Genomic DNA, 19,050 nt, shown 5'->3' on the forward strand with positions numbered 1-19,050 from the left:
CCCCAGCCCTGACCGGGGCCTGGCTGCGCTGGCTTTGGCACAAATGACTGCCAGCTGGATGTGGCTGCCCTTACAGGTGTGCCTGGGAGGTGGCGCCAAGCAGGGCTGGGTGCACAGAGTGCTCCCCTGCCCACACCACGCAACCCCAGGGGTCTTTAAAAGGAGGCTTGATAATTACCTAGCTGGGGTCATATGAGCTTAAACTTACCAGGGGTCATATGAGCCCAGTATTCATTCCTGCCCAGGGCAGGGGGGTCGGACTTCATGATCTGTTCAGGTCCCTTCCGACCCTACACCTATGAACCTAACCCCTCTGCAGAGTCAGGGCATGCCCACAGCCATGGTGGCCTTCCACCCAGTGCAGGACAGCGGGGCCAAGCTGGAGAATGCCATCTTATTTTCCGTTCCTACCACTGGCAATTGCTGCTGTTTTCTATAGGCATGGATGGCATAAACAACGGTGGCTGCCTTCTGCAGATCAGAGCACTCAGCTGCCTGGGGTCGGGGCTGCTTGCATCAGAGGCATGGGGTCAACTGCTGAATAACTCTGGGGCCTTTATCTTTGGGGTCCTGTGCCTGCAGCTGTCCTGGATATTAGAGGCACATTTCCTGTGCTGCACAGACACAGCCAGGCTGTGAGGCTCCCACCCTTTGCCCCTTCCCCTTGCTGGGTGGCTTGGGCAACCTGGGCCATGACAGCAGGCTGTGCACGGTGCATGTACATGCGTGGGCTTGCGTGCTCTCCTGAGGAACAAAGCAATAAATACTACAAGGAGAGTCTGCTTCCATCACTGCCGAGAGGAGCAAAGGGTCCTGTCCATTCTTCATCCCACAGCACAAGCTGTCTCTGGGCACTGGGGAAGGGTCAGGGAACTGCAGCAGCGCCACTACTGCGGCTCTATGTATGCACATGGTAGCATGTCCCCTTCAGGCTCCATGACCCCTGTCCTTAGGGAGGAGTGAGTGCTGGACACAGAACAGCATGGCCATGGTGGCCTGCTTTGGCATCCTGTTTCTGATGCATTCGTCACCTGGCTCTGGGGGCTGGTGTCAGTGCAGTTGGTGGCTGTGATCTCCTTGCAGCTGGACAGGATCAGGGCTCTCAGGAGGGCAAGCAGATGTGCAGATTGGGATGGCTTGTTAACCCTGTCTCCATCTTGCTTTGGCACAGGCATTGGCCATGGATGCTGAGGACGACCCCTTGTTGCAGGATGCTTGGCTGGAGGAGGAGGAGGAGGAGGCTGCCTTCAACCCTCCGAAGAGGAGTGTGGGCCCCCAGCTATGCGGGAAGTGTCAGTGGAGTCCCAAGCTGCTGCCTACGATGCTGCCAGTATCCGGCTTCTGGAACACAGTTGGCTGGATGTTCACCAACCCCTACTGTGCCGGCTTTATCCTTTTCTTGGGCTGTGCCATCCCGGCTGCCCTGGCCACGGCCATGTTTCTGCACTATCCGGCACTGGACATTGACATCTCCTACAATGCCTTTGAGATCCGCAACCACGAGTCCTCTCAGCGCTTTGATGCCCTCGCCCTGGCCCTCAAGTCCCAGTTCGGCTCGTGGGGCCGCAGCCGCCGGGACCTGGCTGACTTCACCTCGGAGACCCTGCAGCGGCTCCTCTTCGAGCAACTTCAGCAGCTGCACCTCAATGCCTCCCACCTTGGGGGGGCCACCCGGCTGAAGCGCAGTGCCACACCGCCTGCAGCCAGAGGCAGGACTAGGCCCACCACCCACCACAGCCCAGCCAACCAAAGCTCCCGCGTGCCCCGGGGTGCCTCGCGCTGGGACTACTCCAGTGCTTATGTCAGTGCCAACACACAAACACATGCACACTGGCGCATTGAGCTCATCTTTCTGGCCCGGGGGGATGCTGAAAACAACATTTTCACCACTGAGCGCCTGGTCACCATCCATGAGATTGAGCGCAAGATCATGGACCACCCCCGGTTTCGGGAGTTCTGCTGGAAGCCCCATGAGGTCCTGAAGGACCTGCCTCTGGGCTCTTACTCCTACTGCTCCCCACCCAGCTCCCTCATGACGTACTTCTTCCCCACGGAAAAGGGCGGCAAGATCTACTACGACGGCATGGGGCAGGACCTGGCTGACATCCAAGGTGAGCTGCGTGCAGCCTGGGTGATGGGGCCAAGGGCCCCAGGTGATGCTGTGCTGTTAGAGGGAAGGGCGCTGAGCAGGGAGGGGAAACATCTCCAGCTATGTGAGGCTATTGCAGAGAGGAAGGCTGTGAGCTTTGCCCCAGCTCTGCTCTGAGTTGTACAGGCCTAAAGGGCTTAGATTGGCGCAGGGGAGGGGTAGCTTGGAAACAGGAGACCCTTTCTAACTATGAGGCTGGCAGAGCCCTGGAATGGATTGACTGCCCAGGGTGGAGGGATCCCCATAGCTGGTTTTTAAGAGCAGGTTGGGCCAGGACCTGCCAGGAGTAGTTGGGGTATTGGGGCAGGGGCTGCACACGCCGATCCCCTGCTTGCCAGGGTTCTACGATGGTCGCATCCAGCGTGTGTTTGAGCAGCATCCAGCAGGCTGCAGGCCCTGCTGGAGCACAACCAGGAACAGTCATCACCACATACGCTAGGCAAGGGTTTCCTGGGTTGGCTGTGAGGGCCCACAGCCTCCCCTCTGCCTTCTGTCCTGTTCCTTTTGGCTGCTCCCCTCGGGACTGTGCCCTGGCCAGGTAGCAATGCAAGGCTGGGGGCTCTGATGGTGGAAACAGGCCAGTGCTTGCCTTGGCATCCTCTTGGGCCTGTTGCAGTGGTTCAGGGCCTTGTGCTAGCCATCCTGCTGCTGAGTTGGTAGCCTGGCTGGACCCTTCACAAATAGACCAGGAGCCTCTTGGGTTGGTCCTCCATGGCTTGGCACCTCTTAGGATCACTCACGCCAGCACAGAAAAGGTGCATGTGCTGTTTTCTGCCTGGGGCTCAGGATGATGCATGGTGCTGCGTGATGGAGGAGCGGCCCTTTCTGCAGCTGAGCACCTGCCTCATCCCAGTTCAGGCAGTGGCCTTTTCCCCCATAACTCATTGACTGTGTCCACTGCCAGGGTAGCATGGAGGGGCTCCTAGTGCCAGTGGGACTAATAGCACGGGGTGGCCATGGCTGAGGGGTTGCTCTGCAAGTCATCCCCAGAATGTGCTGCTTTTAGCAGATCCCTCTTCCCTGGTGCTGTGGTGGGGGGTGGAGGTGGCTGTGGAGCTGGAAGTGACTCACAGCTGTGCCGTGGGAGGGACATGACTGTGGGAAGGAGCTTTTTTGTGTCTGCCAGGCACATGCTGCAGCTGAAAATCAATGGGAGCCAAGCAGGGAGTAGGCAAGCTGCTAACTCCCTCTGTTCCCAGCTCCAAAGCAGGCCCAGGGGCCGTGCTCTGTCCTTACAGGCTCCTGCATCCTGAAGTTTGGGGCGGGGGGGGGTCACAGAGCCTGGGCCTCTGTGCTGCCAGCTCTGCTCTGCACAGTGCACTGGGAGGAACTGTTTCTTCCTCATGGGACCCTGTTTTGCAGGAATGGCTGCCCCCTCTGTGCTTGGGCTGGGGCAGGGCCTTGTTTCAGCAATTGTTTTAGGCTTGTGCAGTGTGTGCTGCTGTTTGGAGTCCCTCCAGTATGCCACCTAGCGCGTTCTTCCCAGTTGTATCCTCAGTCCCATCACACCGCAGAGCTGGTGGGCAACAGCAGAGACGTGGCTTCTGCCTTCTGTCCCGTGGCACGTTTAGCTCCAGCCTTGCTTCCTGGGTGTGCCAGGCTGGGAGGATGGGCTGGAGCCCAGCTTGGGGATGTGGTGGGTACACACAAAGGAGGAGGGTATTGGGTGGGAATCGAGCAGATTACTGCACTGAGGATACTTTGCTCGGATCCCCTGTCTGTAACAGGGTGGAGGATGTGGCCAGCTCTGGTAGTCCAGGTTGATTCGGCCTGCCCCTGTGCTCAGAGCAGCTATGGCTCTGTGCTGACTGTGCATGGCAGCATGGTGGGCCGAGGAGCTGCATGGAGAGGGCACGTGAGTCAGGGCAATGAGGCTTCCATAGCCCTGCCTGACCTCTTGCAAGGCAGCGCCATCCAGGGCAGCCCTTAGAAGCTGTAGATGGCTGGAAGAGGTCCCCTGAGCCAGCAGGTGCTCTTGACCTCACCAGTATTGGGCCCCTCCTGTAGTCATGCTCCTTCAGCTGAGCTGTGTCTAACGAAGTCCATGCTGGTCCCTCCCACAGGGTCACTGGAGCTGGCCATGACCCACCCTGAGTTCTACTGGTACGTGGACGAAGGGCTGTCTGCAGAAAACATGAAGAGCTCCCTCCTGCGGAGTGAGATCCTCTTCGGGGCCCCACTGCCCAACTACTACTCGGTGGAGGACCGGTGGGAGGAGCAGCGCCACAAGTTCCAGAGCTTTGTGGTCACCTATGTGGCCATGCTGGCCAAGCAGTCCACCAGGTGAGGCAGGTGCCTAGGGGCCTGGGGAAGGCGGGAGTTTGAGGAGATGCTGAAGAAGCACGTCAGGTGTACATGGAGTTCATTCGCCTCCCCTGCATGACGGTGCTTGGGGGCTTCTGCAGGGGTAAAGCTGAGTGGAGGTGTCCAGCTGTGTTTGGGGGCATCAGGAGTACTGGATGTGGCTGTGGGTCTCAGGCGAGTGTCTGGTGTGGCTGCGTCTCCTGCCTTGGCCAGCAACCAAAGCATGATGCTTTGGGGGAAGCAGAAGAAGCCTGCACAGTGTTTGTGGTTCACATGCTTCCTACACACCTCGCTAGCACACTCCTCCTGCACCACGGTTGTGTTCCTGAGACGTTGAGATGCCAGGCAGAGCTGGATTGCAGCTTCAGCTAGCCAGTGCAGGGGACACCCTGCAGCAGTCGTGCTGGCAGAGACGTCAGCCCGTGCCACGGGCATTGGGGTGGTACTTGCATGGCATGCTGGTGCTGATGCTCTGCTGCCACAGCTTTACAGTATGTGGTGCCAAAGCTGACCAGGCTAAAGCTAGTGCAGATCCGTGGACCCAAGCTACAAGCCCCTCTCCTCCTGCAGTGCAGATGTGCCTGGCAACAGCATCACAGGCTGGAGGAGCAGCTCCTGCTCTCATTCCTGGGCATAAAGTGGAAGGCAGCTCCACAGCACAGGTTTAGGGTCACACCAGTGTGGTTTATAGTGGGATAGACAATGGGGTCCAGCATGGGTGTGCAGAGGAGCCCCAGCCAGTGGGTTCATTTGGGGCAGGCACAGGCCATGGCCCGAGGTGTGTCTGCTCCCACCTGGCCTCAAAGCCAGGAAGGGATTCATCAAGCTCCTCTCCAGTTCCCTTCCACCCGTCCAATCCCAGCAGAACTGTCTCCATTTATATCAGCTCTCTGTTTGACCCAGGCTGGTCTCTTAAAAGTGGTGTAGCAGTCCTCACTGGAGGTTGTGGGGTCTGCTCCTCCTCCATTTCACTCCACCTGTGAGCGTTGGTGCCGATGGGGCAGTGGGTGGGGTTGCCCAGCGTGCTGCATGGGCTCCCTTCTCTACAGTGCTGCACTGTGGCTGGGTTGGGGAGACTGGGGCTCTGTTCCCACGTTCACTGGGCAAGCCTCACTACCAGCCTACGCAGGGAGAGTGCGATTGCTGCGTCCCGGACAGCAGCTCTGGGAATGGGATGGCTGGAAGGAGAGCACTCCATCCTGCCACCTGCCTGCACCTGCTGCCACTCCTCCATCCCCTGCTCTACTGAATCTCAATCGCTCCTGGGCAGAGGAGACTCTGATCTTCAAAAGCCAAGCGAAATGCAGCCAGTCCTTGTCAGCTCTGAATGGCAAGCAGCCGTGGAGTCCTCCCAGCCAGGAGCCGAGGACAGGGGGGCGGGGGGTTGCAATTACGGGGAGCAGCACCAGGAGCCGGGGAGCAGATGAGCTGTTGCGAATACTGGATTATGGGCAGGCTCCTGCGGTGCTGGGTTATTGTGCTCCTGGCTTTAATTATCTCGGATTACCTCCGCTCTGAGCCAGCTTCCAGCAGCAGAGGCCAGTAAATTGCCCAGCTCTCACTAGGCCGGCACTCTGGCTGCATCCGCTGGTTATTACCTTTGTGCTTAATATAATAAGCAATGATTAAGATTCCAGATGGAATTGTCTTTGGGGGCTTCAGGAGCTATTTACTGATGGCAAGAACTCAATGCTGCAGGCTGCTGGGCACCAGAGGAATTGTACCAGCATTAGACCCGCTCTTGCTGTTCAAACTCCCTCTTCTTGCGCAGACCTCACCTGCTTCTCCTCCCAGTCCCATGCCATTCCAGCGCCCCACCTGCTACCTGGGAACGTGGCCGAGTGCCCAGACTGGTGCCCTTCTGTCTTTTTGGAGGAGAAGCTGCATTCAGTAGGTGCCCTCACTGTCCATTCACCTCCATGCTATTCCTTTCTCTCCCTTCCTCCACCCAGCAAGGTGCAGGTGCTGTATGGTGGGACAGATTTGTTCGACTATGAGGTGAGGAAGACTTTCAACAATGACATGCTGCTGGCCTTCATCAGCAGCAGCTGCATTGCAGTGTTGGTCTACATCCTCACCTCTTGCTCAGGTAAGGGGTGCTTCCATCTCCCTTCCCGCTGGGCCTGATGGGTGCAGGGAAGTCCGTGGCTTGTGTGATGAACCCACGTGTGCCCTTTGATCCTTGCTAACTGGGTGGGGGTGGAAGGCTTCATGTACCATTGCTGGTTCCCCGCCCCATACTTCCACATCAAGGACATGGATACCACCGCTGGCAGCCCGAGGCTCTGACTTTAGGTTCCCAAACAGGTGCCATTTCCAGAGGTGCTGAGACCTGCTTTCCCCCTCGATGCCCATCAGAGCTGGGGGTGCTCAGTACCTCCATAAATCAGGATCTGGCATTTCCAGCTGAACAAATGAAAATAAAAAGGAGGGGCAGGAGCTCCTTCCTCTGACTCTGGGAGCCACCCTCATCCCAGGACCAGAGCTGGGATCCCTAGTCTCTAGACCAACTCGGGCACTGTGGAGGTGCGCCCTGGTGCTCAGTCTTGGCGTCTCCTCCCTCTTGCTCCCCCCTGCAGTGTTCCTATCCTTCTTTGGCATTGCCAGCATTGGGCTGAGCTGCCTGGTGGCCCTGTTCCTGTACCATGTCGTTTTTGGGATCCAGTACCTGGGCATTCTGAATGGCGTGGCTGCCTTCGTCATCGTGGGCATCGGTAAGAGGCTCCCTTTCAGAGTGCTGCCAGTGCGGCCAGGCCCCACCTGCATTGGGAGGTCATCTCACCCAGTGCGGGGAAAGCTAGTGCAGAGGGAGAAGGGGGATGGGGCAGGCAGCCTGTGGGACAAGGCCTCCCCTTCCCAGAGCCGCTGCACTTGCACTTTGGGGGCTGGAGCCTTTTCTGGGGGTGGTTGCCTCGCTGCACTGCCTTTCAGGGAGTGGTACTGACTCGCACCTGCCGGGAGTGGCCCTGTTTGAGCATCTCTGTCCCCTCCCAGGTGTGGATGATGTCTTTGTCTTCATAAACACCTACCGCCAAGCTACCCACCTCAAGGACCTGCGGCTCCGCATGATCCACACTGTCCAGACAGCGGGCAAGGCCACCTTCTTCACCTCCTTGACCACTGCTGCGGCCTATGCTGCCAACATCTTCTCGCAGGTAAGCTGTGGCGGTGGGATGGTCTGCCCCCTCTGCCTTCCCACCGCAACCCCTGTCTTTGTGAGGTAGCCAGGCAGAGGGGCCATAGGAACATACCTCCAGCGAGGCCATTGCCGTGGCCGCTCTCAGCCCTCTATGTTCCTGCCCCAATTGTCTCTCTGTGCAGATCCCAGCTGTACATGACTTTGGGCTCTTCATGTCACTGATCGTGTCCTGCTGCTGGGTGGCGGTGCTCTTCACCATGCCGGCTGCGCTTGGGATCTGGACTCTCTACTTGTCTCCATTGGAGAGCTCCTGTCAGGCCAGGTGAGAGCCCCCCAGGCTGGCAGAGGCACTGTGACTTGTACACCTTGAGGAACTCTCCCAGCATCCAGTCCTTGAGCTGCGGGCATGCAGACCCTGCAGGCAGGCAGGCAGCCTAGCTTTTGAGATGCAGATCTGTACCTGCTTGGGCCCTTGCATTTCTCCTCTTCCCTCCTATTAGCATGGCTCTGGACTTGGCCAGGTGTAATTCCTTAGCAGAACAGCACACACCTGAAATGCTGTCACACAGGGGTCCTGGGCGCAGCCTGCCCCATATGCCCAGTCCAACCTCCTGGTGATCCGCTGTCAGCCTGGCCTTGTGCACCCCACACAGCAGCCATGGAATTGATCGTGTGGCTATGGCTGTGGACTTCCAGGCCGAGTGGGTGGAGCACTCTGCTGATGCTCTGCCCAGGTCTGGGTGGCAGCTGGCTGCAGGGTACAGGGCCGCTTACACTGGGTGATTCCCTCCCTGCTGTAGCTGCAGTCAGAGGTGCACGAAGAAGAGCTCCTTGCACACTGCTGATGACCTGTTCATCGTCTCAGAGGCTGCAGCTGGGCCAGCCCGGGGCACCCTCCCGTACCTCGATGATGACATCCCGCTGCTCAACGTGGAGGAGGACTCGTGTAGGTGCTTGGGGTCCCTCTCAGGACAGGGAATGTCTGCAAGTGGCTGTCCTGACATCTCTCCCAGGAGTGCTGCTGGTTTGTGGAGGCCTTGCACAAGTCGCAATGCCCCCCTGTGCCTCAGTTGCCCCACATGTGACTTGAGTTCATGTTGGATTGGGCTGTTAAGTGGCCTCCAGGGGAGCTAGGAAGTGGCCAGCTGGATAAGAAACCTCAAGCCAGTGCCTTAACCACAAGCTCTTCCTCCCAGCTCTAGTTGGTGCAAAGAGTGTTTTTTTGCAAAGGGCTTGGGATTCAAAACCTCCAGATATCACTGCCCGACTGAACCTGCAGCCCCGGGTTCAGGGCTCTCAGGTGATGCCTCTGGCCTCTCTCCACAGTGACTCCAGAGATCGGAGATGTGCCCTTGGTGTCGGTGCTGCCAGAGAGCTTGCAGGGTCCCACTGAGAAGAGCAGCCGCGGTCACCTGATAGCCCACCTGCAGGAGCTGCTTCAGCACTGGGTGCTGTGGTCTGCTGTGAAGAGCCGATGGGTGATCATGGGTAAGATGGGCAGGAGATGCCCTTCCTCAGGGCACTTCACACCCTGGCCCCTCTGCACACAAGTGCTGGCAACACCAGCCATGCACTCCTTGCTCAGACAGTGTCTCACCCTGCCAGCCTTCCCCAGGTGTCACGGAGCTCCCCTCTGGGGTTTGGCAGACACAGCTGCATTGCTCCCGTGTGGTTAGTAAAGTGGCTTCTGGGCAGCACTCTGTCCCTGGGCAGCTGGGGACCCAGATTCTCTATGCTTGGAGGTTTCCTGAGGGGCCTGCCTTGCCCCCTCTCCCACTGCCCTGGGCGCACATCTCTGGAAAACCCCCGGAGATGCCGGGAGTGTGAGAGTCATGCTGAGTCCCACACGCTGGCTGTGCCTCTCATTGCAGGGCTCTTTGTCCTAGTCCTCATCCTGTCCATATTCTTCGCTAGCCGCCTCCGCCCCGCTAGCCGCGCTCCCATCCTGTTCCGGCCCGACACCAACATCCAGGTGTTGCTGGACCTCAAGTACAACCTGAGCGCCGAGGGCATCTCCTGCGTCACTTGCTCAGGTGAGGGCTCCTCATGGTGTGACCTGGGCTGGGGACTGAGATACGTATTAAGCAAAACTTTTCCTTTGTTTCTGCCCATGGTGCTGTTCAACCTTGACAACTGGTGTCTTCCCCTCCTCCAAGCCCCCCTCCTCAGCATGTTGCCCAGGGCCAGTCAAGGCAATGTCCGTGTGATACCAGTGCAGGCTGGCAGGGTCCTCTGTGTGTTCCCTGCCTCTACAGGGTGCACTGGTGTGGCTGGTCCCTGACTAGGCCCCTGGTCCTTTCCCCCCTGACTAACCTTGTGGGACAGGTTTGTTTCAGGAAAAGCCCCATAGCTTGCAGAACAACATCCGGACCTCCTTGGAGAAGAAGAAGCGGGGCTCGGGGCTTCCCTGGGGGAGCAGAGGGGGCACGGGTGAGGCTGCACAGCCAGGTAAGTTCACAAAGGCTCAAACACCTGCTGGTACTCTCTCTGGCTTTAGGCAGGGTGTGTGCTCTGAGGTGCCCCAGGTCCCCCCTAGTAAAGATGGCAGCTGAGTGCACTCTTGGCAGATGAGAGAGAGCTGCAGACACCCCCACCAAGCCCCAGACGAATGTTGTATGGTTCAGTGGGTGAGGAGCTCCTGGGAACATCCTGCCCTCGGATGACCTCTAAGCAGTCAGTGTGCCCACTGCTTCTGCTCCCCAGCCCCCACAGGGACCAAGACTTGCAGCAGAGAGGCCTTTGGGAGGAACTGCTTAGCAGAGTGGCAGCAGGGTCCAGTAGCCTGAGCACACGGCTAGGACTAGGAGCCTCTGGGCCTTGTTTCTTGCTCCCATGGCTTAGGGCTTGATAGTCCCACCAGCTACTTGGGGGGGTGCTTTTGAGGATGGGCTGGTTAAGGGGCCAGCTCCCAACTGAGCATAAATCAGCATCACCCATGGAAGTCTGTGGAGTTATGAGAGTTACACCAGCCTCTTGTTCTGAAAGCCCTTTGGGAAGGGCCTTGCTGTCAGGAGGGTCATGCTGGGGAGGGAAGAATGTCAGGGAAGCCTCTGTGTTTGCACCTTTGTGGATGACTGCCCTCCGCGCAATTGTGCTGTGCCCTCTAGATCTCCAGGGGACTGTATACATCTCCAAGTCCAAGAGCAAGGGCAGGCCAGCCATCTACAGGTTCTCACTCAACGCCAGCGTTCCTGCGCCCTGGCAGTTGGTGTCCCCGGGAGATGGCGAGGTGCCCTCATTCCAGGTGAGTGTGTTTAGGGAAGGTGGAGCACGGCCCACCCCAGGTGACCAGCTCACGTGTCTCACCCCCACTGTGCAGGGGCCTGTGGGGGTCACAGGGCAGTGCTCGCCCTGTAGGCAGTTCAGCTGGCACCAGTACTACTTCTGCCGTCCCTGGTAGCCACCTATCGGAACACTTTGTGCCTGGTCTTGAGACATCATTCCACCGCGGACACTTCTGTGGGAGCTGGGGGTAGCTCAGTCCCAAGGAAGATCAAAGCAGGCTATGGGAAGCCAGGCTTCCTCTGCTGAGCCAACCCCGCAGAAGCTCCCACGCCATTTGAGCCGAACCTTTGCTCTCTGTCTGCATACACTGGACAGCAGATGCGTGGCCAAACCAAACCACTCAACTCTGCTGGAAGTCGGGCACTGACTATAACTCTGCTCCCCATGTGCTGGGGAGCAAGCAGGGTGCAGGGATGGGGTCATAATGCCAATGGTCTGACCCATCCCATCCAGGCCCACTCTGGGACTGGGCCAGGCCAGGGCCCAGGGGAGGGTGTGATACTAAGGCATGCTCAGCTGCGGCCCTGTGGAGTTAAGTGTCTGTTTTCATTAATCCATTGCTTAGGTGTATAGAGCGCCTTTCGGTAACTTCACCAGGAAGCTGACCGCTTGTGTGTCCACAGTAGGGCTGCTTACGCAGAAGAGCCCCAGGAAGTGGATGATGACCACCTTGTCCTGTGACACCAAGAGAGGCTGGAAGTTTGACTTCAGTTTCTACGTGGCGGCCAAAGAGCAGCAACACACACGGTAACTGCCGGGGGGTGGGGGCATGGAGCTGGGGAGGGGCACAGCAGTGGCTAGTGCAAGGGTGGGGAGACGGGACGCCTGGGTTCCTTTCCTTTCCTAAGCCGTGTCACCTCTCTGGGCCTCGGAGAAGGCTACAATGCACTGCTGCCCTGTGCTAGGCAGAATCAGATGCTTGAGGCCTTGCAGCCTCTCCACTGCTCCAGTCTGCTAGAGATTTTCCACCAGCCATGAGCAGGGAGATCCATGTTCCACCAGGCCATGATGAGCAGAACAGCACCATCTGCAAAGCCTGGGTGTGTTGCAATGCCCCTCCCCTACCCAGGACAGGTCCTGGGCATCCCAGATGGAAAGTGCAGTCCAGACTGGTAGGACTACGGATGTAGCAAGCACCTTCCAGGCAGAGGTGGGGGTGTGATGGAGGTACTGCATGATAAACCAGTCATTCCCTCCAGCTCCTTGACTCTCACCCTCCCTTCTGCCCAGACCATCTGCCCTGTTCTTTCCCTGCCTCTCCTTGTCCTGGCACATTCCCTGTTGCAAAGCCTCAGTGCTGTCTTGCACTGTCAGACCTTGACCCAGCTGCTAGTAGGTGGTGTGGGGGCCCTGCCTTTCCACCTGCTCAAAATATCCCATAATGGGCTTTGTTTGCTATACAGGAAGCTGTACTTCGCCCAGTCACGCAAGCCCCCGTACCACGGCAGAGTGTGTGTGGCACCCCCTGGCTGTTTGCTCAGCTCCAGCCCAGACGGTCCTACCAAGGGTATCCTCTATGTGCCCAGTGAGAAAGGTAAGTGAGGTGGAAGTGTAGGGCCAAGGGCGGGGTCCATAGGCACTAACTTTAATTTTTGCCGGGGCGGTGGGGGGAGGCTATGATGATGCCCCCTCCACAGTGGATGGCCAGAGTAGAGCCGAGTGGGGGCAGATGCTGGCTATCTGCTGCAGGCTTGGGGCTCACCACCCTCCTGCCATCTTCCTAGGAGCCCCACAGCAGCCATGCCACCATGGCAAGGTACCCCCTGCCTACCCAGCACCAGCGGGACTGGGATTTGATGTTCCCATTTCAGGGCCTCTTCCTGAAGGGGGCCAGGGCTTTCAGGCCCCCATATATTTATCACCTATGGCTGGATCTGTCTAGCTACAGCTGCTCAAGGAGGGCTGGCCTGTCTACCGTGGCCTCCTTCCTTGCACGCCTGTGTGTTTAACCTCCCCCCTTCTTGCTCTGACAGCAGCCCCTAAGGTGAAGCCCTCTACCACATCGGGGTTTAACCCTTGCATGAACGCAGGATGTGGGAAGCCGGCCGTGCGGCCTCTGGTGGACACGGGAGCCATGGTGTTCGTGGTGTTTGGCATCCAAGGGGTGAACCGCACCCGGCGCCCGGATAACCACGTCATTGGAGACATGGTACACGCACTTTCCCGGGAGTCACAAGCACAAAGCCCAGCCAGCTCTCCCCACTGCTGCCCCGAGAGAATAGCGGAGGCAGGAACGCTGGGATAAGGCTCGGAGGAGAGCCCACCCACATCTTACTGTGCCTGCCCGACAGAAATCAGAGCTCCTTGCTCCAAGTGCTCCAATGCTATCCGAGCCCCAGAGCTAATAACTGTGAGACCAGGCAGCCTCTCCATGGGGTTTAGAGGCAAATCAACCTAGCTGCAAGTTCCACAGCCCTCGCTCTGTAATTATTGCCTCCCCTGCTGCGAGGTATTAGCATAAATAAATATGGATCAGCCTTGCGAGGGAGAGCCTGCTGAGGGTGACTTGCCCCAGGGCAGCTTAGTTCCTAAGCCAGATAGCCTGACATGTGACTGCCACTTCCCCAGTGCACCTCTGCTAATCACTGTCACTGGAGAGATGCCCCAGAGCTGCTGGCACCTCAAGGATGGGCCAGGCAGAGCACCCATCTTTCTTCCCAGAGCCGAGTGGGATGCAGCCAGGGCACTTGGGGCCAAAGGGCCTGTGCCTGCCAAAGGGGCAAGGCACTTTGGTGCATTCTGCCTTGGTGCCCAGCAGGCAGTTTGAGCTCTTTTTGCTAGCCTGGTTTTTGGGTTTGAATCCTGGCCAGTTAGGCCAGTCTGTAGGCTGTGCAGTACCTCACATCTGGCTTTTCCCTTACAGGGATAAGCTCCATTGCCCTACAGTCCTTTATGTTGGCAGAGCTGTGCTCACACTAAGGGCTGTACTAGTGGACCTGAACCAGGGCAGACCAATTGGGGTGAGGCTTGTGTGTGGACAGGCCTTGAGCCCTGTGGGTGGGAGAGTCCCTGGGGCACAGAGGCCTCCAGTTTAGGTGGCTGGGCTGGGGTTTGGACACTGCTATGACCTGGCAGTGTTGTGAGGGTAGGGAGCACTCCCGCCAAGCTGTTAGTGCCACAGCATCTTGTTCCCAGTCAGGATAGCGGTGTGTGGAGCTGGGAGGCTCAGGCAGTGCCCAGCATTGGGGCCACTCCTCGCTCAGCTCACGGTTGTGTGGTTGGTCACATTGCCAGTGATGGGACATGTGCCTCATGTGTCCTGCTCTCGCTGTTGTGTCTCCTTGTGAAAGGGCAGCGTCATCTACGATGACAGCTTCGACCTCTTCAAAGAGATTGGCAGCCTGTGCCGCATCTGCAAGGCCATCGCTGCCAACGCTGAACTGGTGAAGCCTGGAGGGGCCCAGTGCCTGCCCTCGGGTATGTAGGGCAGAGACTACCTGTTCCCACCCCGGGAATTCATGGGCTTTCAGGGAAAGGCCAAGTCTGTGCTGAGGGCTGGCTCGGAGAGTCACAGAACACCTATGTGCTCCTGCCCCCCCCGTCTGGGTACAGACTTCCCCTGAAACCTGTCCCCTGCACCTGCCCTGCAGACTGTTCACCCCATAGCTCTGTTTGCTTGGCCTGGGGGCACCAGGGAGGTGCTTTGTGCAGCCAAGCTCCCACCCTGCTCACAGCAGGGTTTTACCAACCTGTCGCTTTGCCCAGCAAGGCTGCAGATGGGAACAGCAGCCCAGGTATCTCCCAGCTTCCTCTCTCCCAGGGCATCTCAGCCCTCTCCTCCTTCACCGAACACAGGGCTGGCAGCGCTCTCAGCCTTCCCCATGAGCATCAGAGCAGCTTTGCTAATGGTGGCGGAGCCCCTCCCGGCTTGCCCTGGCATTAGTAGGAGAGGACCAGGCCTGTCACTCAGGCAGGGGGTGGCTGATACTAAGTTGATGATCCCCCCCACTCCAGGGGAGCAGCCGTGCCCCTTTGGCAGGCACAGGTACAGCAGCAGGGTGGAGCCAGCTGGAAGTGGACTCCTGTCTGGGTATCCTGGGATGGTTTCAGAAGAGGAGGCCAAGGCTGTGGTTGCTGCCGGCTGGGAGCCAGCTCCCTGCCCTATCCATCCTGTGTTCTCAACTGTGCTGCTGCTCCTGCTTGCCCATGGGTCCCCCCTGTGCTGGGTCTTGGCACTGTCCCCTGGCTTGGCAGCTTCACCGTCTAATATGGCCTCATGCTTGTTCAGGGACTGTTTGGGGCCCTGTCCTGAATGCCTGGCATCTGCTCCTCCCTGAGCTAGTGGGAGCTGAGAGCGCTGGGCCCTAGGGAGTGAGGGGCTCCATGGTGCGGTACATTGAGTCCCCTGTGGTGGGCAGAGAGACTGCAAAGAGAAGCAGCTGTTCTTAAGCAAGAACTGCAACTCTCTCTTCTGTCCCCCCTGCTCTTGTGTCCCTGCCCCTTCCCTACCCCTTGCTCTCTCTTCCTCTTCAGGTTACAGCATCTCCTCCTTTCTGCAGATGTTGCACCCTGAGTGCAAGAACATCCCTGAGCCGAACCTGCTGCCTGGGCAGCTCTCCCACGGGGCGGTGGGGGTGAAGGATGGCAAGGTGCAGTGGATCTCCATGGCCTTTGAATCGGTGAGGGCGCCACCCCGGGCTCCTGGCCTGCCCCACCTGCCAGCTGGCAACAGAAAGCTGGCCCTGGCAGTTCGGGTAGAGACCATGCTGTCCCCACAAGGGAGTGGATCCCTTTGGCAGCCTGGGCTGTGCAGGGGCACCTGGAAAGAGTCCTGGCTCTGAGCTGGGTGGGGACACAGTCACCCCTATCACTGAGACAAAGCCCCAAGGAGGGGGACAAGGCAGAGGGGAAGGTGCAGATCGATACGACCGCTCCTCCTGCTGGGACTTAGAATGAGGTAGCCCCCTAGCCTGGAGGAGCATGGGGCATCGCTGCTCTGCCAACCCAGAAATGACCCACTCTCTTCCTCACAGACAACTTACAAGGGCAAGTCATCCTTCCAGACCTACTCAGACTACCTCAAGTGGGAGACGTTCCTGCAGCAGCAGCTCCAGCTCCTGCCTGAAGAATCTGCCCTGCGCCGCGGCTTCCAGACCTGCGAGCACTGGAAGCAAATCTTCATGGAGATCATAGGCAGGGGGCCTCCACCTCCTTCCCCCCCTGCACCATGCCCTGCCTCTACTCACCTGAGCTTTTTCCTGACACCTGCACCCCATGTTGCCTTGGGCTTGCACCCCCATGCCTGGCCAAGAGCAGTCTGCCCCTGGTCAGACACTGAATGAGGGGAGGTCTCTGCCCCAAAGAGCTTGCAAAGTAAACAAGACAGTAGAGCGAGGGCAGGAGGGGAAACTAAGGCACTGGCAGAGAGCAACTTGCCTGAGATCACACAGTAGCTCGGTGATGCAGGTGGAAACCTCCTGATCCCTGGCCCCATGCATCTTCCCCTTTACCTAACCTAGTGCCCCTCAGTATCCTGGCCAGCCAGGGCTTCAACAGGGTGAACCCCACAGCTGCGCCCTGCCCACCTCTGATAGGTCTTGCTCCCACCTGATGCCATGACCATGCTGGGGGTGGGGTTGTCTTGCAGGAGTACAGAGTGCCCTGTATGGCCTCATCCTCTCGCTGGTCATCTGTGTGGCGGCGGTTGCTGTCTTCACCACCCACATCCTCCTCCTGCTGCCCGTGCTGCTGAGCATCCTAGGTAAGAGCATGCCCCCAGCAGGTTGCACTGAACATCTCCTGCAGGAGCCAGCACCAGGGCTCCATTCTGCTTTGATACAGCTCTGCCTACTCCTGATTTCCACCCAGGTCACTTCTCTGGGCTTAATTTTTCTCTCCCTTCACTCCTGTCTGACCCAGGCATGAGGGGGAGGAACCACTTGCCCTGAGCGTGCCAAAGGGCTGCATTGCAATAGAAGACTCTTGTGCCTAATTTCTCGAGCATTTCATCTCCATAATCCCTTCTATTTGTTTAAATAAGGGTTTGAGCTACACAAACGCCATCCCTGCCTCTTATGTATAATAATGTGATTAAGTCCCACATGCTTCAAATAACAATCGCTCTCCATTCCAAAGCACAGCGCCACCTCTGCTGTTTCCAAGCTGTGGGGGGGCCTGGGTAAAGCTGCATGTGTTAGCGGGTTTGTTAGTGTTTTAAACAAATTTGTAAATAGGCTCCCTGTCCCTGGCTGGGCTTTGACAATATTACGGACTAAGCATGTTGCTAAACTTCTCAGTATAAAAATCAAATCTATCATTTTAAAACCACTTAGTCTCCCACTCATGGCTGACAGATAAACAGTGCTCATTGCCTGAAAGGGAAGCGTGCGCACTGTGCAGAATATCAGCGAGCAAACCGAGGGAGCGGGTAGGTGAATACATGCACACATGTATGCACACAGGCGTGGATGCACATACGCACGTGGATATACACACTGCATACAATGCTAGCGAGCAAACTGAGAAAGTGGGTAGGTGAATGCTCATACACACATACGGATTCATAGTTGGTAGGGTCGGAAGGGACCTCAACAGCCCGACCCCCCTGCCTAGGCAGGAAAAAGTGCTGGGGTCAGACACTGCACAGAATGCCAGTAAGAGAATGGGTAGGTGAATACGTGTGTGCGCATGCACCAGCAAGCAAACCACAGGAGCCTTTTCCATGTGGCAGGTATAGGAATACACACACACACATACTTGTGCATGCCCACACGGTGTGCAGAACTCCGACAAGCAAACCAAGGAAGCCTCTTTCATGTTGTGGGGAGGGATGTGAGTACATGTGCGAGCACACACACACCCCCTGTGCTCTTTGCCAAGCGTTCTTTTGGCTTTCCAGCATGCTCATTCCTAGCAGTCTGTCTGGCTCTCTTTCTCCCCAGCCTTCTATCAAATCTAGGCTCCTGGTCCCCCATCAGCACAGCACACAGATGCTTAATGAGCTGGGAGTGCAGGCCACGTCCCCTACCCTGGTGTAGAGAGGCTCTGCCCCTTTCCACCCCACATGGGGAGGAGAAGGTATGACTCAGATAGGTCAGGGCAGCCTGTAAGCATACTACATAGACAGTTCCCTGCATCCCCTGTTGAGCTCAGTGGAGCTGCACTGGCTGGGGCTGGTCCTCAGTGAGAGTCTGGAGTTTGCTTGATGTTCCTCTCTGGCTTCTCTGTGCAGGGGTGGTCTGCCTGGTGGTGACCATCATGTACTGGTCCGGCTGGGAGATGGGTGCAGTTGAGGCCATTTCCCTCTCCATCCTTGTGGGCTCCTCAGTGGATTACTGTGTGCACCTGGTGGAGGGCTACCTGCTGGCAGGAGAGAGCCTGCCACTCCACCAGGCTGAGGTGAGTTCCCTTTTACTTGCCGGAGGGGGTGTGGGGCCATGGCAGGGTTCAGAGTACCCTTCCTCCCTATGCCTCCTGCAAGGGGCAGGGAGAGCCAGGGCCTGCCCCAGCCAGGAGGCTAGAGTAGGGGAGCTCCCAGCACTCTGCCCCTGGGGTGGAGGAGCTGGTGTAGCTGAATCCAAATGCTGCTTCTTAGGCCCTGCCTGTACTGGGGCGGTATGACGGATGCCCTATTGCATGCCCCCACTCAGTGTGACTGATGCTGGTGCAGCTCCCACCGGGTCTGTGCCATTGGCTGGCAGAACTGCAGCCACCTTGGCAGCTAGAAGCTCCCGCTCAGGCATGGGCACAACCTCCTGTGCCCAAGGGCTGCCTGCTAACCTCACTGCCCTGATCCCCAGGACCCCACTGCCTGCCGCCAGTGGAGGACGATGGAAGCTGTGCGGCATGTGGGTGTGGCCATCGTCTCCAGTGCCGTCACCACCGTGATCGCCACAGTCCCACTCTTCTTCTGCATCATCGCACCCTTTGCCAAATTCGGGAAGATTGTGGCCCTCAACACGGGCGTCTCCATCCTGTACACGCTGACTGTGAGCACCGCCCTGCTCAGCATCCTGGGCCCTGGCACCTTCACCCGGAGCAGGACTTCCTTCCTCAAAGCCCTGGCGGGGGTGCTTCTTGCTGGCCTTGCCGGCCTGGGCGTCTGCCTGGCGCTTCTGGAGAGCGGATTCAAGATCCCACTGCCCAACGGGATGACCCTATAGTGTGCCCCCTCCCCCTCACCCCAACCTTGCAATCCACACCCCCCCTCTTTTTTTTTTTTTTTTTTTTTTTT

The 19,050-nt window shown here is 58.1% G+C and overlaps 1 protein-coding gene across 1 annotated transcript in view; it reads left to right on the top strand.

Annotated features, from left to right (window-relative positions):
- Positions 1-19,050, top strand: part of DISP3 (dispatched RND transporter family member 3) — a 30,270-nt gene that overhangs the window by 10,135 nt on the left and 1,085 nt on the right. Inside the window, exons 3-22 of the mRNA XM_014523011.2 lie at positions 1,172-2,111; positions 4,213-4,432; positions 6,406-6,542; positions 7,033-7,167; positions 7,448-7,608; positions 7,775-7,914; positions 8,393-8,538; positions 8,919-9,080; positions 9,464-9,625; positions 9,918-10,040; positions 10,700-10,836; positions 11,443-11,624; positions 12,281-12,411; positions 12,851-13,026; positions 14,168-14,294; positions 15,351-15,496; positions 15,851-16,010; positions 16,465-16,578; positions 18,049-18,215; positions 18,617-19,049. Of these exons, the coding sequence (XP_014378497.2) occupies positions 1,172-2,111; positions 4,213-4,432; positions 6,406-6,542; positions 7,033-7,167; positions 7,448-7,608; positions 7,775-7,914; positions 8,393-8,538; positions 8,919-9,080; positions 9,464-9,625; positions 9,918-10,040; positions 10,700-10,836; positions 11,443-11,624; positions 12,281-12,411; positions 12,851-13,026; positions 14,168-14,294; positions 15,351-15,496; positions 15,851-16,010; positions 16,465-16,578; positions 18,049-18,215; positions 18,617-18,979 (4,029 nt within the window). The 3' untranslated portion in view covers positions 18,980-19,049. The remainder of the gene's footprint in view (positions 1-1,171; positions 2,112-4,212; positions 4,433-6,405; positions 6,543-7,032; positions 7,168-7,447; positions 7,609-7,774; positions 7,915-8,392; positions 8,539-8,918; positions 9,081-9,463; positions 9,626-9,917; positions 10,041-10,699; positions 10,837-11,442; positions 11,625-12,280; positions 12,412-12,850; positions 13,027-14,167; positions 14,295-15,350; positions 15,497-15,850; positions 16,011-16,464; positions 16,579-18,048; positions 18,216-18,616; position 19,050) is intronic.

Source organism: Alligator sinensis, unplaced genomic scaffold (assembly GCF_000455745.1).
Source record: "Alligator sinensis unplaced genomic scaffold, ASM45574v1 scaffold366_1, whole genome shotgun sequence".
NCBI classification, from domain to species: domain Eukaryota; kingdom Metazoa; phylum Chordata; order Crocodylia; family Alligatoridae; genus Alligator; species Alligator sinensis.